The sequence below is a fragment of the Lytechinus variegatus genome, chromosome 9 (assembly GCF_018143015.1).
Source record: "Lytechinus variegatus isolate NC3 chromosome 9, Lvar_3.0, whole genome shotgun sequence".
NCBI classification, from domain to species: domain Eukaryota; kingdom Metazoa; phylum Echinodermata; class Echinoidea; order Temnopleuroida; family Toxopneustidae; genus Lytechinus; species Lytechinus variegatus.
The window spans coordinates 38,474,823-38,501,926 of record NC_054748.1 but is presented as its reverse complement, the minus strand read 5'-3'; the positions used below and the strand labels follow the sequence as shown (position 1 = coordinate 38,501,926).

The window sequence follows — 27,104 nt, the reverse complement described above, 5'->3', positions numbered from 1 at the left end:
AATTTCAAGGTATTAAAGTCATTTCGCTCCCCTCCTCGGATAACGCAAATTATTTGTATTAGACGAAATGGCTATTGGACCGAAAGGCTATTAGACTAAATGGCTATTGGACGATTTGGGAATTGGACGAAATGGTTAGTAGACGATTTGGTTGGTAGACGAACTGATTATTGGACCTAATGGTTGATGGACGAAATGACTATTAGACGAAATGGCAATTGGACGAGTTGATAAGTAGACGATGTGGATATTGGACCAACTGAAATAAGCCGACATGGCTATTGGACCAAATGAACGGTGGACGAACTGGTTAATGGACGATTTGGCATTAGACCAAATGGATTTAGACGAAATGGTTGTAGACGAATTGGCTATAGACTAACTGGCTATTAGACTAAATGGCTATTAGACGAAATGGTGATTGGACGAAATGGGTGGTAGACGAAATGTTGATGGACGAAATGGCATTAGACGAAATGAATGTAGACCATGTGGTGAGTGGACGGGATAGCAGTAGACGAATTGGCAATTTACCAAGACAATTCCTAAAAGATTTTTGCTGTTTCCGGGGTATTTTATTCTGATCAATATTTCTTGCATGTAATACAATTTTTTTTCTTAAGAGAATATGCAAAAGGCAATTTCTTTCGGGCCCTAATTCATTAAATAATGATTCTGTGTGTTAGCATTGTTGGTAATATTGTTCCCCTATTGCAGAAAACTGTGACATAGAGGCAATTCCTTTTTCAAATCAAACAATGGCTGATTCTTTGGACCATGATTCAAGTATTGTTATAGCCTGTAACATGGGCTACTCTGCCGGTATGGACAATCTAACAGAGGTCATTTGTTATAACGGGACCCTTTCTACACCTATTTCTGTCTGTTATGGTAAGTTCATATTAATCTTGAATAAAGCTGCCAAATCAATATAATTGGTTTGTTCGGAAATTTTAGATTTGCAAACTGTTTATTTTAGTGTGCCACTTTGTCTTCATGGAGTTGTGACTACTTTCTTAACCCTTACTTATCTCGGGGGGGGGGTCAATTTGAGGAAGTTTTGATCATTAATCATTATTATGATTATTGATAAGACTGAACACTGATAATAATGATAACCACTGATGGTAATGGCCAGTGGGGGTTGTTCTTAAAGCAACTGTGCTTATGACTTGCCCCTCCCGTACAATGATTGTATTTGTATTATATATGTCTTTGTTTTATGTTTAATTGATGCATGGAATAAAATCAATTATGATGAATGTAATAATTGATGATAATGAACATACTACTAATAATAATAATGATAATTCCGATATTAATATTAATTGGACATTTTTTTTTTTAATTCCTATATCGCTAAGTGTTGCGTTGAGTTGATATAATGGCATTTGCATTCTAAAAGAATATTTACCTCTTTTCTGATCACCATACAGGGTGACCAGACGTCCCGTATTTCCCGGGATTGTCCCGTATTTTGCTCCTTCGTCCCGGCGTCCCGACAAACCCTTCCCGGGACGCCTAATTGTCCCGTATTTCAGAATATTGAACAAATGTAGTTAATACATTTAAAAGTGAAGAATTTTCATTAAATAACCAACAGATGACGGAGCAGAAACAACAATTAAATGGATAACTGTAAAGTTTTGCAAGTTCTGCGGTGATTTTCTAAAACAATTTACTTTTTAAAATTTTTTAAATACATTAAAAAATAACACCAAATAACATAGTGATTTTGTTAGATGATTGGATTTTTTTTGTTTGTTTGAAGTTTGAACTTTTGTCCTCTTTCTTTCTTTTCTACCCTATCCTTCACTGTTAAAAAAACCCTGATTTTACAGAAAAATAAAAGAAGATTTTGCAGAAAGCAATACCAGAATCATTCTTTAAATTCATGAAACAGGAATTTTTCTGCAATTTAACAGAACAGGTCTGTTAGAAATAGGAGATGTAAGGAAATTTGTAAGATTACACACACCAAATACCAATTTCCTGTAAGATTACGCAATCTGGTAAGATTACAGGTGTTCTCGAGACTCTGCTGCAGGAACTTCTTTTGGTTTAAGGATAAATTTTCTAACAGTGTTCCTGCTTGTCCTTTTTTGTTCCATCTATCTTTATTTCCTATCTTTCTTTCCTGAACATTTTTTTCTCTCTTTCCTTCTTTCTCTGACTTTCCTTCTTTATCAAAATTCCTTTTTTATTTCCTTCATTCTTTCTTTCCTTGAAATTTCATGGCTTCCTTCTCTCTTCCTTTCCTGTTTCTTTTCGTTCTTTCTCTCCTTCCATTATTTTCTCATACATTATTTTAAGTTTTCGTTCTCTCCCTTCATTCTCCCCTCCCTCTCTTTCTTCCTTTCTTTATTTCATTTTTCCCTTTAATTCTTTTCCCTCTTTCTTTCTTTCTTTCTTTCTTTCCTTCCTTATTTCTTTCCTTCCTTCCTTCCTCCCTCTCTCCCTGTTTTTCTTTCTCTCAAAGAATGAAGGATACATATTTCTTTCCTTCATTCTTTCCTCCTCATTTTTTTTACTTTCAAATTTTCCCTTTGATTCTCTTTATTTTTTCTTTTACATATTTATTCATCTTCCATTCCTTTCTTTTTCTTTCTTTCTATATTCATTTCAAAGAATGACGGAAACTTTTTTTTATCTCTATTCTTTCTTTCATCTTTCTTTTATTCTAACTTTCTGTTATTTTTTAAAAAATAATTTCTTCATTTTCTGTCCTTCTCAATTCATTTCTTTTCTTTCTCTCCTTCATTCTTTTATTCACCCTCCCTTCCAATTCTTTATATTTTTCACAAGTCTAACACTGTGTGTGGGCAACTTCGAGGCGGTCTGAAACCACCTATTTTGATCTTTGTATATTGTCCCGTATTTCATTTTGTGAAATCTGGTCACCCTGTCACCATATTAAAATCAAAAGTGTGTAAAATTGTGCCGTGTTATGTCAGTTACTGTGAAAATGCCGACATATATCTTATTTGGTGTGGTTTGGTTATGGTTAGTAATCTACTCTACTGTAAACTTTTAATCCATCGCAATTGAGCCAGTGGTTCTATACAGTATATGACAAACCATATGAATATTATTACCATGATTATCACTAATACAACCAGATATCAACGAATGTACATCGGGCATCGATGGCTGTGACGTAAACGCCCGGTGTGTGAACAACATAGGAAGTTATACCTGTGAATGCCAAGATGGATATGATGGCAATGGACTTTCTTGCAATGGTGATTTACATGTTTCTCAATTATAATTTTGAAATTATACTTGCCGTAGCGCTTAACAAAGCAATGATTAATATGACATGGATTGTAAAGAAGGAAATGAAGAAAGTCCCTTATGTAAAGGTATAGACGTACACACATTCCTATAAACTGTCTTCGAAGCTCATTCACACAATCCCTTGGGTCATAGTCAAGTTTCCTTTATGTCAATTCCCCTAACAAGTTCTTATGTTTGACATCCTTTCCCCTTTATCGTGAAATTGCTGACCAAACCAAACGCACTCTCCCTTTTCCTATATATATATAAAGTTTATGCATGCTTCCACCCCAGAAACCATCATTCAATCGTTACAGTAACAATGTATTCAAAATAAATGTAACAAATCAATGTCCCCCAAACACAACGCTGCTTTCCTTTTGGTGAAATATCGGAGCATATAGAACAAATAATCGATTTTTCTTGTCAGTTGTGACGACAAACTATCACTTTCTTTTCGATTATTGGCCAATGGATGTAAACTTTTTCATTCCTTGGATTCGTTTTCAGAAGATATAGCTACATCTACATCTCTTTGGAATGATACAATATACCAAATAATCCTCTTGGTCTTTCCTAATACTCACTTTAGAAAAATGTAGCTACAGCTAATTATTGTTTTGGAAGTTATAGTTCTTCCATCACTTGCATCTGCTGATTATTTGCTTTATTTTTTATTTACTGTTTAGAGCGTATTTACATCGATTATGGATCCGGGTTTGACCGGTCACTAGAATATGTTCAATCCAGCGATCTAGCGTGGTTTACTGTAAGACTGGATACAGGGTTTCCTATCAGCTATGGTCAACTATACACCTACATAAGTGTGAGTATTATGTTACGTACACAGATATAGCTACATCATTCTGATTCTCTTCGGAAATGAGAGAATATTAAACAAATAATCAGTGCATAACGGTGCGCTGGTACTACATTTCAGTCAAGTCGCTGGAATCTCGGTCCGAAGTGAGTGGGGAGGTGGTACAGCTTGTGGCGCTCTCACAAGCCGGTGTTAACCGGGTAAGAAACTGAGTCTAATGTCCTACATCCCATTCGGGTAAAAACTGAAATAGGACAGAATATGTACACATGTAACCATATATATCTAGGTTAGATAAGACCTTATTACTGGTCATTCTTTTATATACAGAACGGGGTATGGCACCAACAGATCATAGGCTTATCTAAGAGTGTGGCTACCCATATGGCGTGGCTCTTGAGGAATACAACCCTTAGTGGAACTTGGGGGTAAAATGCGCGTACTACGATATATGACCCCACCACAATTCCTACATCCATCTCTAAGAAGTTCAAGTAAAGCACTTTTCCTTGTAATTCGATAACGAAACATGGCGGCCTCATTCTTCTGATTCATCTCATTACAGTGTACATCAACGGGCATGATTCATTTTTCGAACTACTATCCACATAGCTATAACCTGTACAAGTACATCAACCCGTCCTTATATAACCTTTATGATATCTACCGCGATCCATCTATTGCGGTATTTGGTTCACCGGTCGACCTTTACCGCGGCAATCCAAGGATCTATTATCAGGTAAGTTATTCAAGTACATCTTTCGAACTACTATCCAAGAAGCTAATACCTGCCATTATAACACTACATAGTTTATGAATCTGGTTCATAAAACTTGGCCATAAGAATCATCAAGTATCACTGAACATCCTGTGCGAATTTCAGATCACATGACCAAGGTCAAAGGTCATTTAAGATCAATGGACGTTGGCCATGTTGGGAGTATTTTGTTTAATTACCATCACAACTCTGAAAGTGGGTGATCTAGATCATTAATCTTGGACATAGCAATGATCAGGTATCGCTGAACATCCCTTGCGAGTTTTAGGTCGCATGACCAAATTCAATGGTCATTTAAGGTCAATGAACTTTGACCATGCAGGGGGTAATTGTTTGATTGCTGGCAAAACTTTGAAAGCCTGTAGATATAGTTCATTAAATGTGGAAATGAGGGTAATCAAGTTTCACTGACAAGTCTTAGTTCACATGATTATTTCCTTATTTCGTAGTTTTCTATTCCCCAAATGGTACAGAATTTGAGAATTTGTATTGGACTTTGGTTGAAAATGAATGAAGAAATTATGTGACAGGAGTCAGATCAGATACAGTCAAAAAGCCGTACCAAGTACGTTTAAGTCCTTGTTCGGCTTGGTTAGATCCTGTGTCTATTATTGTGTCGCAAAAAGTTAACTCAACCCTTTCTGTTTGAAGCAAATGATTCGTTCGGTCTGAAGTGCTTTCAATCCACAAGTGAATTTATGTCAATAAAGACAACCTTAGTATTTTGTCATGCTTTGGGTTAGGTTCTTCTTTTCATTTTAACGCCGTGTAAATAGTTAATTGATTAGCATTAATATACGATACTGCAACAAATAATGAAAATTTTGTTTTAAATTTGATTTCCTTTTTTATTTACAGGAAATAGATAGTGGTATGATTCTCACTTGGGGTGCGAGAGGTCCCGGGTTCGATTCCCAGACAAGCCTCAAAATTTTTTGTTGCGATACTGCAAGAAATAAGAGTGAAAATTTTGTTTTAAATTTGATTTCCTTTTTTTAAACAGGAAATAGAATAACCATACACTAAACAGAAATAAAACCAAACATGTCATGTCTTGAAGAGTTAGATGTGCTATCAAAAGTTATGATAGTCCTGTATTAAATCCAAATAAAATCTACGGTGGTTGGCGAAGATTCCTACATTAAAGTTCACAATTATGGCGATGATGAAATTGATGTTGAAGCACGATGAAGTCACTGTAAATGAGTTGAAATATCTGTGAAGACGATGTTGCTGATGATTAACAGTCAAATTCAGCAATCCATGGGTTGAAAAGCGTTCATTAAAACAGGTTCATGATCTCGATGAGAACAAGCCTCAATGTTTATTTGTTACGATACTGCAACAAATAACAATGAAAAATTATTAATAAATTTTATTTATTTTTTTATTTACAGAAAATAGATCGTACACTTAGCGAAAATAAAAACCAAACATCTTATATGTCTTGAAGAGTTAGATGTCCATGCTATCCAAAGTTATGATAGTCCTGTACTATGTCCAGATAAAATCCAAGTTGGCTGTCGAAGATTCCTTAAATTAACGTTCACAATGATGGCGATGATGGAATTGATTCTTAAGCACAATGAATAACAAGGGTCACTGTAATGAGTTGACATGTCTCTGAAGACGATTTTGATGATTTAAAGTCAGTAATTCATTGGTTGAAAAGCGTTCATTAAAACAGCTTGATGATCTCGATGGGAATTGAGAATCCCTCAAAGTAAATGCAAAAAGTTCGTTGATGGCGTGCAAATAATTCTGCAGAAGATAAATGTTGTATTCCAGTTTGAAATAAACTATGCTCTGACATAAAATCTGGTGTGGAACTTTGAATTCTGATCTGATATGATGATGTCCTTGAAAAAACTGTCAGTTATATATGAATATTCACTTTTCTTGAAGTTTTCTTGTATTGTCTACAAAAAGAACATTCTGCACATTTCTGGAGCAGTCTAATTTTAAAAGATTGTTGAATGACCTCAGTGAAATTAACAGTGTAAACAACAGAGCTGATCATATTGTCAATTTCCACTACCACTAGGAGTCTCTATTGTGTAGTGGTCTCTATTGTGTATCTTTGCACATTCAAGAAATAACAAAAATTATGTATCTCATTGAATAGGCGATTGCAAAACTTGCTGAGACATTCTGGAATACCATTACATGCTATGAATGTCCTTAAAGAGAAAATAACTAAATAAAGGAATGTTATTGCTCTTACAATTCTACTTATATACTTAAGTAGTATATACTTAAAATGAATATTATTATTTCCTACCATTATTGTGATAATTTCTATTACTATTATTATCATTTAATTGGTTTAATGTGTGTTTTTTTTTTTTCATTTTTATTGTTATCATTACAATTCCCTTCGTTTTGTAGGTATACGACATCAACAGAGGATATGAAAATTCAGCTGCTCTACTTGCAGCGATACAAGAAAGACTGTATGCATCTTTGTCCCTTCCGGCAGGGTTAGAGTCCTTCCGGTTCATCAATGGAATCAACTTCATTTGCAAGGTCACGTGGGAAAATTTGCAACCTCAGGGGTCGGTGCCAGGACAGGAGGTAAAGTTGAAATTATTGTTACAGTTCCTACAGAGGCATAATGCTTTGCTTGATAGGCAAACACGGATATTCAAAAGAATCGCGCCACGTTGGGATCCCTTTGAAATCGGGTAGGCCGGACTCCCTCTATTATATCAATGTCAGATCCTATTGCGCCGCAACGTTCCTTCCTCTTTTTCAAATGTTTGGCTTTATTCTCCCGATGAATCTACTCCATCTTCTGTAGATATTAACTCTAAAATGACCGGGCTATTTGAGATGTATTGATGGGCCCTCCCCTTTTTGGTACACTCAATATTTACCACATAAACTACAAGTCGGTATGAAAACAGTCGGAAAAAAATAAATATTTTTTTATTCATTGCGGATAAAATATGCAAATTTAATTCGTTAAAAGCACCATTTGCATATTCAGCACCATTTTTTTTTCTTTTTTCCAGATGTCATCATTCTAATCTAATTTAATTGTGTTTTCACAAAGAAAAAATGCGAAAGCCTATTTTTTTTCCTTATGTATTTCTGTGTTTTATATTTGTTATCTATTTCTTTGTTTTTTTTCTTTTGTTTTTCATTGATTTCAATAATAATGATAATACATAATATTTGTACAGCGCACTTTCCATCTTGATTGGATGTTCAAGGCGCTTCGGAGCAGAACAACAACAAAAGCTATTTACATATAATACATGTCTGAACAATAAGTCAATGTCTACCAATATGCACTCTTAAACAGGTATGTTTTCAGGTTGCCCTTGAAGGAGGTCACTGAAGTCTGGGTTTTCAAATTCTGTGGAAGAGAATTCCACAGGCTAGGCCCTGCATGAGCAAAGGCCCGTTCCCCCGCATGATTTCCTACCAACTAGAGTTGGTAAGAGATTACAGGATGAGGATCGTAATTAAGGTTCTTGAGGGTTGGTAATTATGCATCAAAGACTTATTGTAACTGGGCGATGTTTCATTGACTATATGAAAAAAAATCAAACAAGGGTTTTAAAGGTTATGCTTTCCTTCAGGGGCAACCAGTGAAGAGTTTTCAATATAGGGGTGATGTGGCTGCGCTTGCTAAAAATAGTAACAATACGCGTAGTTGCATTTTGCAACCTCTGCAATGTCCCAAGTTGAGAATCTGGTAAGTTGTAAAAGAGGCTATTACGAAAATCGAATCGTGAAGAAATGAGTGAATGTACCAGTCTCTCTATTGCTGAGTGGGATATTTTCTTATGAAGCCAATATTGCACAATTGATAACGAACTGATTTGCAAATGCTTGTAATCTGGTTGGACATGTGAGAATCAAAAGTAACTGCAAGATTGCGACATGATTTTTACAAGGGGATGTCATTGCCTGAGATAGAAATGGAATCAATGTTGAATTTGTGAAATTGAAACTTTGAGCCCCAAAATAAAAAAAACTCACATTACAATGGTTCAAAAGTAACAAATTCGACTTCAATTAAGTGTCAATGTCAACTTTGCATCTTTCAAGATTGCACAGGGTTTGTATGGCACTAGTTTGATTGGGTAGAATGTTACAAAATCTGAATATCATCTGCATATAAATGATCGTGAACAGAGTGACGTTTAAAGAATATCTCGAAGCCCTGTTATTTAAATAAAGAGCACAGTGGACCCTCTAACAGAGCCCTGGGGGATGCCGCAGACCAATGGGCTAGATGAAGAGGTAGCACCATTCAGGAGACTGACTGTTAATGAATTGAGAGATAAGTTTTCAGCCATTGTAGGGCCTTGCCCTCAACACCTAAACTAGTCAGAGTGCTGATAAGTAAGGTGTGATCTATGTAAATTATTACAGATCATTTAACAACTAAATTTAACCCTAAATTATTTAAGCAGACCAATTAGAATTAAAGATAATCACCCTTGAATGAGTTCTCATATATGTTGTACACAAAATAACGAAATGAGCCATTTCGGCATGACACTGTCTCTTAACAATTCGTATTTCGCGAATTTGGTCTCAAAAGCTGCGCAAGACTTAAAGAAAAAGTTTTAGAAGTTTGCGGCGCTATCTTTTTGCATTTTTGAAATACCGCCCCTTTAGGGTAAATTGCCATTAAAGATGTTTGACTGATTTCTGATCATGCTTCTTTCAAAGAGTGTGATCTGATTTAATAAAGCTAGAATTGATCTATCAACGGCAACCATTCCGGGTTTTTTTGGCAGTTGATTGCAAATCTGTTTCTTACCACTCCCCTTAGACTGTAACCTACCAAGCTGTTCTCTTCACTGACGGAAGAAGAAGTGGTGTACTGACAATGTACCAGCGAGGCAGTTTCAACTGGAATCCGATCTCTAAGTCAGTACCGGCTAGAATCGGTGTCAGCACCAGGCATAATTGGTATAACGCCTATGAAGGAAACTCTCTAGCTGTAATGTATGAAAGCTATCGTCCTGATCTTAGAGTTGGCAACACTGGTCTGCTGGTAAAGTATAGGTTCCTTTACGTTCTTACGTTTTAGTGTTCCGTCTACGGAATACCAGCAACTGCAACATCTATTGTACATGCTAACACAAAATGTTTTCTTGATTTGATGTACACTCATCCTTCCATTCAGCAATGTTGTTTTTATGATTGTGTGTGCCCTTCTTACAGTAGTTTACAAAGAAAATGAAGTTAACGATGACATATCTTGAAGTACTTGGGGATCTGTTTTGATCTAGACTTTTGAATGTTAACAGTTCATAAAATGGCAGAGATCTTAACTGTCTCGATTTCACCGCACACCTTTTGATTAGTCTGTGACCCGATTTTGGATAAAACCTAATACAATTTGATGTTAATATTGAATCATGGAATATCTTACTATGTAATGTTCTAAATTATCGCATGAATACGTAATTATGTTCAAATCAGTGACTTTGCTATCATCCTTATTAGATTAAAAGCTAATTTAATATCTAGCTGTTATGACACCATAACAGTTGTATGAGTGGCTATGATTTGAAACTTATTTGGGCTTATCATCCAAAATGGTTATATATAAGTTCTCTCATACTTTTCATTCACCTATTTAGAAAATGAGGAAAATGTGATTTGTTCCAAAATCCGATCGTGGATCAGTTATAAGGTGTGCTGTGGCCTCTAGCCATTATGTTGATATCACAGCATGAAATATTAATTTCATTAACCCTCCTTAATAATCTTTAAAGTCTGGGATTTAAAAATATCTCAACCTAACTATTATCAAGGACATAAAATAAAATGCAACATGTAGGTTGCTTTTAAAGTCTTAGGGCCAAGACCCTTATTGAAACATCAGTAATCATTAAAGAAATATTTGATATGAAAAAGCGCCATTCCATACCCTTTTTCACAAATTTATGCACAACGGGAATATGTTCTTATACCGTATAACAGCGCTTCTCAAACGATGGGCCGTGAAGCTCTCATAGGTGGGCCGTGAGAAGCTCCAGAGAAAGAAAAAAAAATATGGGGGAAAAAATATAGTATGTTTCACAGACCTAGACCTGTCCGACAGCCCGAATATGTATTGTTTGATCGGTCTACGTGGGTCAAACAAAGGTAAAGCATGCTTTATGCATGTTGTAATATGCATACACATTATGACGGTTTCGATTTAACTTTGATGTGAACCTTATCAGGTATGCATATTGTGTTAATTGTCGCCCATTTACCGGACCTTTGCGAATGCACTTAGTTCTTGAAGTGTTTGTTTCCAACGTGCTCCAGGGTTTTTATTCAAACTTCGAAAACATACTTTCATAAAAATGGACCCTTTTTTAAAGCTGAGTTTTCCACATTTAAACGTTTGTGCAATGCTTCTTATTCCTAATTGACAAATAGGCCTACTCCTTCTTTGGTTTATCATGACATACTTTTCTTTATGTATCTCTCACTCTCCTCTCCCTCTTTCATTCCGCCTTCACATTCAGCAGAGTGAATTTAGGGCATCATAGATCAAATATAAATAATATTTTCATTATTATCTCTTACTAAACAGGGCCGAGACATCTACCGTCTTGATTCGAACCCTGACTGGTACATCAACCCACGCCGATACTGTCAAGATTGGTACAGCGATGATCTGAGCAGGCCATCCTGGGCACCGTGGGCAGAGCCGTGTCCCTGTACTCGCTGGCAGGCCCAGATTGATGGAAGGTTTACTCGCTGCAACTACCCAATCTACGGCTACGGTTATGGCTACGGGTATGGCTACGGGTATGGCTACGGTTATGGCTACGGATACGGTTACGGCTCTGTGGGACTTCCTAGTTATTATTTCGGTGAGCAGTATATTTTTCTTTTCGTGCATCTGTTTCTTGTAATGAAGACATTCATTTATCATAAGTGGGTCTTGTCATATTCCTTCTTGTAATATATCATATTCCTCAGACTTGAGAGTTATCTTATAAGATTCTACCAGAACATCCTGGCTGCATCCAACAACATCCCTTATTCAAATATTGGCCATTGTCTTGATCTCAAGCTTTACCATGTGCAAATTCACAATCTGATCCCTGTTAACATAAAAATGGACCGGATGCTAAACTAGAACAGGGCTTACATTAATGAAATGACATCAAGCCCACGGTTTCATGCCCCCTTACTTTTTATTTTGTACAATGTGCTCATTTGATTTTCTACCAGGTTCTGTAATAAAGTGCCCCATAGAAAAGTCAGCTTATCCTCAAAATATCAATAGCCTGGATAACAAAGTGCAATACCACAGTCCTAATCAGGATACTAATATTACTATGATTCACTTGTATTTTGTCATATCTTATGTCCTATTAACAGACAGAAGAGCGACTACCTGTTATCAGCCTCGATGGCCCAGATTTGGAGGTGGATACAGATGTACCTATGAGTTCTCTGCTTTGATCAGGGGCTATAGAAGTCTTTGGCGGTCCAGCCACTACCAAGCAGTCATGCCACCGAACGCTAGATTCTTCTCATTCTTCTATTACTCCCTTAGTTACTATTATGCATGGATTGGTGAGTTTGCATGTACATCATATGTCAAGTGTTGTGGTCTTGTATAGCTGACATAGCTTTGACAGTGCCGTGAGTTCGATTCCTAGTCCTTGGGGTAATTTCCTTCAGCGAGAGATAAGCCCCGCATTGTCCTTCCTCTTGAGGCAAATGATTGCCTTCCCTGATAATTTCTTGAATGCGCGACGCTCTTTTGACAGCTTGAGCTAAGCCGCATAATAAATGTGCACCGTTAAATAATGAGTTGTGCTTCAGCGACCTCCATGTACGAAGATTTAAGAACAGAGAAGATGTATTATGAAATGCCTTTCAGGACAAAACACATTCAAGGAGTCTTTGTCGAAAAGTAGTGAATCAAAACAGCAGTTTAGTCCTTGACTCCGGACAAGCAATATATTTGCAATTTTTCATCAGCTCCAAAACCTAAGACAAAAATGCTGTAGAGCTTCACAAATTTTCGACAACGACCTCCCAGCTGATTCTTTGTCATTTGACGGGTATTTTCAATGCATGTATTGTGCTCTTAAATACTCCGTACGACACGGAGCGAAAACATCATATTATGTGTACGGTACCATTATACTTAATTAAAGAAACTTTTTAATCGTCACTTTAATCCTTTAGTTTAGTACCTCTTTTAGAAAATTGTCTCAGTGCTGTAAAATAAATGTAGCATAATTACCCTGGGCTCAGGAATAGGATTCCTCCATGTTCCAATTCATAGCCCTCGGAACCGGGGTGCTGAAGCAACCCCAAGTTTTGTCCTTTGGGGTGCTGCGTGTATCATTCTGCATAGGTTGCACTCGCAGGTATTCTGGAAGATATGTAAAAAATGTAAATATAAACAAAATAGCCTTCATTCCCCTTCGGGGAACAGTGATGGATTTTTCTTTTGTGCCCCTGACCCATATGCCGTTCCCGCATTTCTTTGCATGTTCATGTACTGTAAATTTTTTTATTGTAATGTAATGAGTTTGTGCTTTTTATATTGGACAAATAAATAATAATGAATTCCACTATTCACCTTGTATTAGTTAATCAGTATCTGTTTTACACTGGATAGAGAGAGATGTCTTACCCCGTTTCTACTGCTGTGGACTTGCTGGTGGAAATTTCTGTAGTCTTTACGAGCGACGTCGTCCACGTGCTCACTGCTTTGGTTACAGACGACCATGGTTGGGTAAGAAATATCACCGAACTGATATAATGATTAACAATATATTATTTTCATATTATCAGATGCGAAATCATGGTAGTAGATGTATTACGCCGAGCAAATGAGTCTTTCGAACTCTTGTTGGAATATTCCCCAGGTAGTGGAGAAAATGCATATTTAGTGTGTAGGCATGCCAGGGTCAGATGACTGGAAGAATGATTTGTAACGCAATTTTTGTCAGCTCCGAATTTGTGACGAAACTGCTGTACTGGTTCGTCATTTATCGACAAATACCTCCCATCTGTTCATTGTCATTTGAGTGGCTTTTTCAATACATATTCCCTGTTCTTGAATCCGTCGTGCATCGCTTAGTGAAAGTTCTATATCCTCATGTAGATGCAGACAACGTTATTTTGGTGACATTTTTTTTGAAGTAGTATTTATTAAAACATTCAGTTCAAAATCATACATACAATAGTATATTAACAAAACATTGTTCACAAAGTCAAATAAATAATTATTCATAGTACAAAAAAGAATTGTACACACAAAAAAATACAGAATATAACATTCGAGTCATCAGGAACAAAATAGTTATAACAAAAGAATTCGTAGCGACGCAATTGAACTGAATGAGTAAACGAAGTAAAAGCCCTCCCATCCCAACTGCCCCCCCCCCACATCCCATCCAAGCCCAGGAAGCGCGACCTGCTTCCCTCCCCTCAACCCTAGCTACCCTCCATTTCAGTCTACATTCTTAGCCACAAGCATGATCTAACTTGTGCACCTGAATCTTCACTCCAAATGCAAAAGAGCCACCCCGGCCCCCAAACACACCCCTCCCAGAGAGAGATAAGAGACTAGTTACTCCAAAAGCGGGATCCATATACCCGAGAGCGCGCCATAGCTCCCTCTAGAGCGAACAGCATTATATTTTTTTTTCACTCCAGAACGAACAAAAATGCACCCAAAAGATACAAAGCCCACCCCAAAATGACCGCCCTCGAACCCCTCCAAGAGGAGTGCGACCATAGGACCAGACCATCTCCTCGCAATTAGAGTGTTTAATAACTGTATGCTTGAACTTTCTTAGCCTCAGCATCCCTAGAAAATAAACGTGTCCCATTTCCTGAAATGGTTTGTTAATAGACCCCTCTGTTCAGCTAGTTTTCTTTCTTGAAGTCTATGTTCTTGTATTTTTTCCTTAACACGGTTAAGGGTCGGTGGATCTTTTGTGTTACTACTATTTTTAAAATCATATACTTTATGAGGATTATTATGTGATTTAATAATTGAGCCTCTCCTTTAGTTGACCCTTCCACGCCTACGTGTACACCTTTTTTATCTATATTTGTAATGATATATGATTTGACATAGTCGATCAAGAATTATGAACCCAAGTACCAAACATCCAAGTGGCCTCAAGCCTCAATGGGATTAGGTACGTTTGTAGACTGGTAGCTTTGTTTATAGAGGTGATTCTTAAAAAGAGAATTTTTGTTGAAATTTCAGGATGGTTTTGGGGTGACCCGCATATCAATACTCTCGATGGGAGGAAATACACCTTCAACGGCCTGGGTGAATACATTACGTTATCTTACAGTCACGGTGATCCATTCGTTTTACAATCAAGAACTGGCAAGGCTTTTAACAACAGTGAACCCGTTGAACACGGAACGGTCTTCATTGGGTTCGCTGCTACACAAGATATCACAAAGGTAGGTGGAGTTCGGAATTCATTTTATACAGTTCATTCCCATACAAGAACAAATGCGAGAAGTCATGGATGTATTTTGATGTCCCCAAATTTGGTATAACCTTTTCAGTTGCGCATTAAAACAAATGTGAGAGTTGGTAAAGATAACATGAATTTTAGAAAAGGAATTTTTATTAGTTTATGGTTGTCAAAAACCGATTGTTTATTTAGGTTTAAAGCATGAAAATAGCCCAAATTCCATGCTACACTAAGTCTAGCTACACATTGTACAGTTGTTTGATAAATATAATGCATTCTTTTTTATTTCATTGCGTCTTGAGAACTATTCAACATGGATTTTTAATCGTACTATTATCATTAATATTGATCAGGTCGAGTTCCAGCTGAACGACAACAGGACAGAAATGAGTATTCTCGTTAATGGTTCCTCCATTAATATGACAGACTTCCTAAATGGTAAGCAACGAATATTAACGATTTATGACGATGATGATGATGAAGGTGATAATGATTAAGATGAAAACGATCGTTACGACGACATCTCACGATCTAGTTAATGGTTCCTCCATGAACATGACTGACTTCATAAAGTATTTATTGTAGTTTGATAAAGGCGGTGATAATCATAATGTTGTTGTTGTTGGTGGTGGTGGTGGTGGTAGTAGTGGCGGTAGTGGTAATGATGCTGATGAATGATGATAACGAACCAGAAAGTGAGGATGATGTATGACCATGCAATTAAAGGTTTCTCCATTAAAATGTCTTGATTTCCTAAACGTTAAAATCAAACATGAATGTATAAATACTGTGCATCATGAAAATGACTTATCATTTTGATAGAAGCTCTGAAAACATCTCATTGACGGACTGAAACAGTACTAGTGATATAACAGTGATGATAAGGAGGATGGTGAGGATGATAACAATGATTGTGATGATGATCATGAATATGGTGGCGGTAGGGATGATAATGATGGTGATGCTGATGTTGATGAGGTTGGTGATGATGATGATGATTATAATGGCCTTGGTACTTGTAGTGGTATTTCAAAGAGCTTAGATGGTCGTGTTGGCTGGTGTAAAGAATTATAGACTGTACAACAGCTGATCACAGCAATAACATCATGAACATCACTTTGAGACTATACCCCCACATTAGATTGAAAACAAGATTAAAAACTAGGTTATACAACAAATGATAAATTGTTAAACTCTTAATCTCTCTATGTTCATTTCTAGATGGATATGACTCGCAGGATCCGACTTTCATCTTATCCTCGGATAATGAGACCGAATCCGAGGATGAGATCAAGGCCACAGCTCTCTTTCAACCAGAAGGCTATTCGAGTACGTCCTTCACAGTGAACTTTAAGAATGGGATCTTGGATATAAGCGTCATGGTTCCGCCTGAGTATTCTGAGAACGCAACAGGGAGGGGTCTGCTTGGTAAGGCTTCTTGTTGGATACGTGGGATAAGATACCCTTTACATCTTTTTATTTGATAGATGGGAGGTCGAAACGTTCATCTCGGGGATACGATCAAGTTGCTTTGCAGTACGTGGGGATTGACACAATCTTATTTTTCCAAAACGAAAGAGTGCATTAATGACTTTCCGCTTAGTAGGTCCATGGTCAAACGTAGCCACACAGCATTGTTTTTTTTTAGAATTCCCAATGGTTTTGCTGATAAGCTTTCTTCTTCTTGTAATGTTTGTCTCTGTTTGTCAATGATCGTCTCTCTTCTTGTAACAAACTTTTCATGTGAGGAGAGAAATTCTTTAATGATGCTCATCGTTTGATCGCAGGCTCTGGCGGGTGATTCACGGTTGGAGGCGAGTTCTTCGGGTAACGTATGTTAGAGTTCCCTAAGTCTATGCCATAATCTCTCCATTCGTAGGTTTCCAAAGAAGGAATGTTGAATAAGGGAAGGGTGTTAATTAGAACCAATAGGAGAACGAAATCATTAGCATAAAATATACCGTTGCATTAGATGAGTCGTCGGACCGCCATGGCCAACGTCGACTCAGCTTCGGTCGTTTGCAAATGAGGTATATCCTGTACCGGTATACATCGCAACCATATGTATTTAATGATAGTACTATAAAGATAATCATCTTGTCTTATGAACGATACAACAATTTTTTTCGAAACGTTTTATCAAGCATATTGAGCTGATATTTTCGCATTACACCCTCCTTTATTTACATCTTTATCAGGTAATGTCAATGGAAATAGATCGGATGATTTTCTTTTACGGAATGGAACGTTACTTACCGATCAACCCGGGAGAAATTTAACAGAAGAAGAAATATTCCAATTTGGACAATCATGTGAGTTTTCAGGTTTCATTTGCACATGTATACTTAAAGGAGAATGAAACCATTGGAACATTGTGTGAAAACAGAAAAATCAAAGAAACAGATCAACAACAGTTTGAGAAAAATCAGACAAATAATGAGAAAGTTATGAGCATTTGAATATTGCGATCACTAATGCTATGGAGATAGCAAATTGGGCAATGCGACATAGATGTGTGATGTCACTTGTGAACAACTCTTCCCATTTCTTTAGTATATATTTCACTTGAATTGCCTCTTTTATCACATCTATCCATAGATCATGTGATTTTTCTACATGAGGGCATGTAATACATATTTTTTAAGAATACACCATGGATAAAGAGTTTGTATCATCATAAGAAAAAGCAAAAATAGACATTTTGAGGGTATTTTATCGTCCACTAAAAGGAAAGTTGTTCATCAGTGACATCACACATCCTTGTTGCAATGCCAATGGGAGGATGTCCATAGCATTAGTGATTGCAATATTCAAATGCTCATAACTTTCTCATTATTTGTCCGATTTTTCTCAAACTTTAGTCTTATTCTATGATTTTTCTGTTTCTACACAGCCTATTTGTTCTAAAGGTTTCATTCCCCTTTAATTATCAAGCAACGGATGATGATGACAATGGTGACGTTGATGATCATCATCATTAGGGGGCATCGTATTCTAGTGTTTAAGACTCCCGTCTTTTCATCTTAGGGACGTGTGTTTGATTCCCTGCCACATCATGTTTTCCTTCAGCAAGAAATTTACCCATATTGTGCTGCACTCATACCAGGTGAGGTAAATGCGTCCGGCAGGAAGTAATTCCTCAAGATGTGAGCACCGGAATCGATAGAAAGCTTAGCCAGGGTAATACAGGAGCACCTTGAGTACCTAAAATGGTGGATACGTGCACTATACAAATCGTATATTATTATTATTGTATATTGTATAATGATGATGCTGAAAATGAGAAAAAAAAGATGGTGGTGGTGGCTGTGGTGGGAGTGAGGATAATAATGACGACAGTGAGGAAAAATAATAATATTGGTAATGTTGGTAATAATTATGGCGATGATGATGACGATAATGGTGATGAAGACGATGATGATGATAATGGTAGACCTAATACCAATGGTCACCTTTCACAAATCTAAACAACCATTAAACCTCCTTATCTAACTGAACAGAGTTCTTGTTTTACTCTTAAAGGGATGATTACGGAGAACGAGTCGCTGTTTGAATACGGTGATAGGGACTGGAATTACTATAACCCAAGTAACTACACACCAATGTTCTTAGACGCCCTGCTCGCCCTCGACCCAGACAGGACCAGTAAGGCCCGGCAGACTTGCGGGGATGACGAAGCATGCCTCTTCGACTTCCTCGCCGTCAACCCCGAATTGGGAATGCAGACGATGGACACCGGTAACCAACTTGACAACGATCTTCTAAACCTTGGTGAGATTTTTCATTGCTATCAACTCCAAATAATGAATATTATTGTACATTCTTATTGTTATCTTACATTAATTGTTTTGTAATTTTTTATACCTATTGCATTGCATATATATTTATTGTATATTTATTGTTATGTTTAATGATTGTTTCAAATTGAACTAACAATATGTAAAACCAGCAGCATTATACTTCCAGCTATTAATTGGCTACCAGCTGTAATTTTACTTTACATGCATACTTCCAAGTTGTATTTTTATAAGAGCTTTTTTTCTTATCGGAATAAAAAGAGCAAATAGCAATGACAGCATTGAGATATTTATCCTTGATAATCTCAGGACCTAAAGGTTATGTCTCCAAGATCAAATGGAAATGGTTTTAAAAAAAATGCAATTAAGTAACATTTCTGATTTTTATAAAGACAAGCATGATATGTATTGTATTTTTTTTAACTGTATAGATAACTTCCCTCCGAATATAACAAGTGTGACAGAGCTGACAGAAACAGATGGACTTCAAGAGGATAATGTTCTTTTTGTGCAAGTGGGCGTGAATATTACCTTAGAGATTACTGCACAGGACCCTAACAATGATGATGACGTATATTTCACTTTCAACGATACAACTCCAGATGGCGCCAATATCAGTTCAGGTGAAATTTTCAAGGGTGTGGGTGCCAGTGCGTGTTCATTGCTACTTACCCTCATTTACTCGCCTACATAATGATTTAGAGTTTTTATGACAGTTAAAATTATATATCATAGTTACATAACTGAACTGAAGTTTGAATGATTACACATGCTCTATCTTTTCCCTTTTCCATTCTCTTTATTTATATCCCCATCTCATCGTTATCTTTCGACCTTCTATTTCCATCTCCCTCTCTCTTTTAAATGTCTTCCTTTTTGTATCTGTCATCTCTGTCTTGCCGTCATTTCTCACCCTTTTCCTTTTTCTATGTCGAGTCGCTCTCTCCCACCCTCTCCTCTGTCTGTTCGTCCCTCTCTAACTCTGTCCGTTTCTCTGCTGTTTCCTCTTTTCTTAACATGTTCTCCCCTTTAATATCTCTCACTTTCTTCCCCAACCCTTCTATCTACTACTTCCATAGATGGCATATTCACCTGGACACCCACTGACCTGAACGTCTCCTCCATCGAGATCATCGCCATGGACAACCGAGGCGCGGAGACCTCTTTGTCGTACAAGGTCCTCATCTGCCACTGCGAGAACGATGGAGAGTGTGACTTCGAGAGCCAGGCCGAGGGACAGGACCTCAATGCTAATGGCTTTGCTGTAAGTATAACCAACATATGAGAAGGAACTATTATTGTTGGGTAAATTTGTACTGAAGATTGTGTCATCCAGACGTTGAGATAGTGGACGAGAAGGCAAGCTCCTTAAACTCGGAAAGCAGACTTGTGTAGAACACGAAGACAGGATGACAAGCTATAAGAACTAGGCGAGTCAATTTGTTTGGGAAAAGATGACAAGATGAAGAGTAGTCTAGTTCCAAATTCCAAGTTTCAACTCGTCTTCATGTTGTCTTTTCCCAAACAAATTGCCTTTCTGAGTTTCAGCTCGTTTTCTCTCACCTTAAACAAGTCAATAAGCCGAGTTTCAAAGACACGTCATTTTGTCTTCTAATGTATATTACTGGCTGAGTTGTCAAGTTTCAACTCACTTGTCTTTTCATTCCAAATTTTAACAACTTGTCCATTTGTCTCAAACATTTATCGTAATGTTATCACCCGCGACATGCACAATAGAATCTACAATTCATCTGCAGGTAACTATTCTTGACCAATCATTAACCATACCTAAAGCATACTTAGTTGGATTTTTCTGCACTTACTTATTTAAAGAGAAATTCTAGTAGTTGCAGTAAACACTGATTTCATGAGAAAGTCTGTAAAACAAGGCTAAATTGTCAGCATATCATCAAGGATCTAGATCTGGTACAGTTACATTAACTGAACTTTGTGAAATCTTGAAATCTACGCTGAAAAATGTTCACACCGAAGATCCCAAACACAGATAATCGCACGTGGGACAATGTATAATCATTGCTTAGAGCGTCGGGCCCGACGCTCTACCCGAATCCTGTGCTTATTTGCTGATTTCTCAGCAATTACACAATTTCTTCCAAAATCCTTTGGCACAGGCATTTAATTTATACAAACAGACACTTTGGTGGTAATTTCATTGGATTCTGTACGAACTTATTTTGATATTGTTACCAAAACTAGCATTTACCTTTAATTTTGCTCAAAGCATTTACATTAAAAGAACAAAAAATCACATTTTTTTGCTAATACAGGTGGTCACGTGCAATTGCACTGAAGGATGGTCAGGTGAGCACTGTGACGTAGACTATGATGCATGTGAGGGTAGCGGGCCTTGTCATGAGGGGGTTATCTGCTACGATGAGCCTCCATCTTCAGATCAAGAATACAGATGCGGGCCATGCCCTCCTCAACTAACAGGAGACGGGAGTAATTGCTTCGGTGAGTTATACGAGAACCCAAGCTATATAAGGGAAACATTGTTTTTAGAAAAATTTTAAAAATTAGACCAGCATATAGGTGAATTTTGAACAATATCGAACAACAATACATTGTAACAGTAAGAAAGTTATAAATTTTTAAGAGTTGTGAAAAGGTGAATATTTCTGCGTGGACTTCAAATTTGCTGCATTGGTGATGTTGGGAATAAATGACTCTTACTCATGCTCCAAAACACAAAGTGGTTAGAATGTCATTTTTGTCTCGCCCACCAGAGGTGAAGGTAAGACTTAGGGATCCAAATGTTGTCCATCCGTCACAAACCTTATGACACATAACTCCACAACCGTGAGTCACTTTTCAACCAAACTTGGATGGTAGCACTTGATGGGCGTGCATGTTATGCTGCAGTCGGAGGTTACATGGTAAGGTCAAAGGTCATGTTCTGGTCAAAGTTAAAGTTTACTTGTAAGGCTCTCATATGACACTTAACTCCGAAACCGTAAGTCACTTTTCAACCAAACTTGGATGGTAGATGTACTTGGGGGACCTGCATGTTAGGCTGCAGTCAGAGGTCACACGGTAAGGTCAGAGGTCATTTTCAGGTTAACGTACATGCAAGACTCTAATGACACCTAACTCCGCAACCGAAAGTCACTTTCCAACTAAACTTGGATGGTAAATTTACTTTGGGGACCTACATGTTATGCTGCCGTCGGAGGTCACATGGTAAGGTCAAAGGTCATTTTTAAGTCCACGTTAAAGTTTTCGTGCAAGAATCTCTTTTGACACATATCTCTGCAACCGTGAATCACTTTTTAACCAAACTTGGATGGTAGATGTACTTAGGGGACCTGCATGTTATTGTGTTAGGAGGTCACTAGGTATGGTCAAAGTTCATTTTAGGTCAATATTAAATTTTACGTGCAAGACTCTTATGACAAGTGTTAATCCATCCAAGTCATTTAATAATAATTGATTTGATTTGATTTGATTTGAATTTATTTCTGCACTCAGCATAAATATTCAACATATCATCTAGGTGATACAATTAAGTTTTACAAAACAAGTTAAGAAATGGTCATAACAAAGCAATGAAAAATTAATATAAAAAAGCAGCAATATTCAATGAAAATGAAATAACAGTTTAAACGAATGCAGGAGACCGCCATCGTGAGCGGTTAAGCTTGAAAATGATGGCGGCCTAATAATAATAATATAAGTATATTTACCCAGGGAAGTCGCTTCAGTTCCAAAACTGTTCTCCCAGCGGGCCCTGCTATTATTACCTTTAACACAATGACACAATTATAACACAATTTCACAATGAAGATTCAATACAATTCTGTTGCATGCCCTCGCAAATCATGATATTTCTGGTTATTTCCATAAGTGGGCGAGACACAAAATAGCTTATGCCTTGTTTAAAAGTTTTACTTCAAAATATTTTTTTGCTTGAGGACATAAAACTGTGCTATTCGTGTTATACAGTATTTTGATTAATTACTTTTCCATGGAAATTGGTACTCTTAAGAAAACCACAAATCCATGATAAAATAGTACGCATCCTATATTGGAAAGTTCTCTTAAAGTAATGAACAATTAATATTGCAGTCTTTTTAATATAAGCTATGATCATGTGTAGAATGTGATTTATATAATTTGATTTCCTTTGTCCCAAAATTATTCACAATTGTATACTTTAACAATATTTCCTCCATTCTTACATCTTGATTTGTCAAGACTTCAACGAATGTGCTGAAAATGACACCAACGAATGTGACCAGATTTGTGAAAATGAATTGGGTTCCTACACATGCTCTTGTGAACCGGGCTACAGGCTTGGCCTTGATCAACGTTCCTGTACTGGTAGGCTAATTTGGAAGTTTGTAAGGGTGGTGTTGATGTGAATTGGGCAGGATAGGGTGAATGTGTGTGTGGAGTCAGTGCGTGTACGTGGGTGTGTGTTTTGGTAGTACGGGAGCATGAAAGGGTGTGTGTGTGTGCGCGCGCGCACATGTGTATGACAAAGGGGGGAATTTTCTGGGTGTATGTGGGTAAGTTGATTGGTGGGTGGATTTGTGTGGGTGAGTGTGTGTAGGCGTGTGTATGTGAGCACATATGTGGAGTGTGGGTAAAGTGTATGGCAGTGTGTTATTTGTTAACTGTATGCCATTGAAATTGATTAACCAAGCTTTGAAAATGTTGGAGATGACGGAATGATCCAAGAATAGAAGAAAAAGCCACACAAAAATGAAAATTATGAGCAGACAGAATTTGTTTAAAAAGCATGTCTTCTTCGTCATTGTAATAGATAGTAGAATAGTAGTAGTAACGGTAGTTGTCATCGTCGTCGTCGTAGTAGTAGTAGTAGTAAAAGAAGTAAAAAAAATTTAAAGAACAAAATAATTAATTACTATTAAAATGGCTGCAAATAGGATGATTATTATGATGATATTAATAACAATAGTATTAATGATGACTACTATAGTGATATTTATAATGATGTTAATAATCATGATAACTGAAGAAAACGTTAATTATGTGAATCAATATAATGGTTACAATTACGATAATAGTTGACAACATGACAGTTCAATTTTCCACGGAACATTATTTTACCTACATTTACTTTCTCTCACATCATTTTTCAGAGATATTCTGTACTGAAGAATTGATGAATTCCACGGGATCTGAAAACTGTACTTGCGAGCCAGGCTTTGAACTCATAAATGGATCATGTATAGGTAAAACGTTAGATCATGTGGCAGTTACAGCAACTACACCTAATCCAGTCCGATCGAATTATCATGGTTATTGCATTATTTTAATGGTACACCTTTGGTCGATTTACAGTCAGTGTTATTTTTGTGACTTTGAAATCATTAGTGATGATGTTCACATGTAGAACAGTGGCAAGATTTCACAAGGCTTCTAGGGGAAAGATACTTGTTAGTTTTAACAGTTTGTACTTATGAAAAAAAATAATCTGATATCAAACGCAATCCAGTTTAACAAATTAATGATTTATTTGTTAACCCTTTTTTTCCAAAGTTAGAGAACAGTAATTTGATTTGACTGTAAATTATTGGAAGATAAATTGGAACTCAACATGATAACAAACAGATTGCATACTAATCTTAAAAGAAGCAAGACCAAACCTATTTTCCAAGAATGCATATAGCATTTCCATTTATTTAAATGCAGGATAGAAGAGCACGGCCGATTAAGTGCCTCGCTCACAGGCATAGGTGCTGTGGCCGGGTTCAAACCCCAGACTTTCTAATATCTAGACGGCGCCTTATACCACTCGGCAACGGCATCTCTGCTAGCTCATAACGCGGACAGGCTAAGTACGGTACAGGGAATATGAGAACAAGAGTAGTCTATGATCTGCATTAAAAGACAAGTCCATCCAAAATGTTAATTTGAATAAAAAGAGAAAAATCCAACACTGAAAAAATTAATTCAAATCAGATGTATAATAAGAAAGTAATGACATTTTTAATTTTGGCTTAATTTTACAAAACCGATATATGCACATCCTCGTCGGTATGCAAATGGGGAAACTGATAACATCATCCACTTATTATTCATCTTGTATGTTATTATTGAAATATTTCATGTTTTCGTCATTGACATGTGAAACGAAGATTTATTTCTCACTGAACATGTAAAAGTAGCATTGTTAAATCATTTTATGGTTCTGTCACATTGGTCACTATTGTTGTATCCCCCCAAAATCGACATATTACATAATTTAAACCATAACAATCACAAAAACAAAGTAGTGAGTGAGAGATATCACTGACTCTTTCATTTGCATATAACTCTTTTGTAAAAGAATATGCGAAATTTAGGGTATCACAACTTCCTTTTTTAATTCCGATTTTGATGAAATTTTCAGCCGTATGCTTGTGTGATTTTTCTGTTTTAATTCAAATCAACATTTTTGTGGGGTGGACCTTAACTTCACGCTTAGTCCTGAGGTTCATATTACACAATATCATGCCTATATTGCACAAGCTAACTGAAAAGAGATTTTTGAAGAGTTAAACTCCAACTTTTATCCTTTTATTTTATTATTAGATTTTAATGAATGTCTAGCTGCTGTCGACCAGTGCCCGCCTGATATATCTACTTGCAACAACATACCAGGAGATTATAATTGTACTTGCCATTCAGGATACGAAAACATGTCTCCAAAAGAGTGTCAAGGTACTAATATTTGTTATTGATTTTATATTTATTTGTTTATTTTTCATTGATTTATTTTTTTCCATTCATTTATCTATCTATTCATAAGTATATATATTTATATTTTATGTATTTATTTTTTAGTGTTTATTCATTTTTATTTATTTATTCATGCATATACACATTTTCTTTCATATTTATTTACTTCTTAGTTGACAAAGAATGAATGATGTAATTCATTCATTATTGATTAATTAATTAGATCATACATTTTCACTAATTCACAATAGTAATAGATAGCAACTAGTATTGGGGGAGCATGGCGGAGACTTTGTTATTGGGAGTTAGCCAGTAGGCAATTTTAAAGTAGAGAAATAGATGCGAGACGAAAATGGTTATGTAATCCTAGAATACTTGTTTTTATTCATGATATACTACTTATTGTTTACCGGTAATTTGACATAAGTTTTGGACTGTCTCACCTCCTCCTGTCCCATCAGACACTGCCCTTTGAATCACTAGATGGCATATTCATTCTAAGATTGTATTTCACTGTATTTTAATCAATTTTATATTTGTAAGTTTTCTATATAGCTGTGTATGAAATACTCTCTAACACTGAAATAGATATTGACGAATGTGAACGTGACTTGGATAAATGCAACAGGACTGAATTCAACTGTGTGAACTTTCTGAGTAACTTCTCATGCGTGTGCAAGGATAATACAACAGAAATCAATGGAGTTTGTCTAGGTAGGAAAATACGTTACTAATAATAATGATTAGAGAGTCAAAAGGGGCCTGAGCTTTCGATCCTAGAACATTCTGCTAGGATCGAAATCCTAGGCCCCTTTTGACTGTCTAATTTACTCCATTGGCTCTCTTTTATTAAATAAGCAGTTTTTAGCAGCTATTTTCTGCCAATAATACTAATTATAATAATAGTAACTAAAAAAAATAAAGTAATAATAATGATAAAAATAATAATAATGACGATGATAATAACAACAACAATGAAAATTTAGAGGTATTAAAAAACAGGATATAAGTACTTTCTATATATTTTCTATTCCCAGGCCGCCTCCCAAACTCTCATTCAGGTCATATTTTCTTTATCATGTAACAATGTTATTGTTCTTCTTATTGACTTGTTTGTAATTTTGTATTCTCTACGTATTTAAAATGCCAAATAAATCAATAATAATAATAATTAAATCTGTAATATTTTTATTGCTTGTATGAAATAGGTGCATTGACGCTGTCATTCAACGTTCGTTTTTCGTTTATCAATGGGCTTAGCACTGTTAGCTACCCGGAGAAATTGA

General features: G+C 36.4%; 1 protein-coding gene across 1 annotated transcript in view; it reads left to right on the top strand.

Annotated features, from left to right (window-relative positions):
* The window catches only part of LOC121422029 (mucin-like protein), a gene marked incomplete at its 3' end in the record, with an annotated part of 30,954 nt that extends 3,857 nt beyond the window's left edge, over positions 1-27,097 (top strand). Inside the window, exons 3-24 of the mRNA XM_041616830.1 lie at positions 718-891; positions 3,120-3,242; positions 3,966-4,102; positions 4,662-4,835; positions 7,263-7,448; positions 9,667-9,891; positions 11,431-11,713; positions 12,228-12,425; positions 13,486-13,602; positions 15,091-15,296; positions 15,667-15,751; positions 16,535-16,741; positions 17,512-17,625; positions 18,836-19,084; positions 19,542-19,733; positions 20,190-20,374; positions 21,399-21,585; positions 23,326-23,451; positions 24,237-24,329; positions 25,672-25,800; positions 26,407-26,532; positions 27,027-27,097. Of these exons, the coding sequence (XP_041472764.1) occupies positions 718-891; positions 3,120-3,242; positions 3,966-4,102; positions 4,662-4,835; positions 7,263-7,448; positions 9,667-9,891; positions 11,431-11,713; positions 12,228-12,425; positions 13,486-13,602; positions 15,091-15,296; positions 15,667-15,751; positions 16,535-16,741; positions 17,512-17,625; positions 18,836-19,084; positions 19,542-19,733; positions 20,190-20,374; positions 21,399-21,585; positions 23,326-23,451; positions 24,237-24,329; positions 25,672-25,800; positions 26,407-26,532; positions 27,027-27,097 (3,587 nt within the window). The remainder of the gene's footprint in view (positions 1-717; positions 892-3,119; positions 3,243-3,965; positions 4,103-4,661; positions 4,836-7,262; positions 7,449-9,666; positions 9,892-11,430; positions 11,714-12,227; positions 12,426-13,485; positions 13,603-15,090; positions 15,297-15,666; positions 15,752-16,534; positions 16,742-17,511; positions 17,626-18,835; positions 19,085-19,541; positions 19,734-20,189; positions 20,375-21,398; positions 21,586-23,325; positions 23,452-24,236; positions 24,330-25,671; positions 25,801-26,406; positions 26,533-27,026) is intronic.
* Positions 27,098-27,104: the final 7 nt, after the last annotated feature.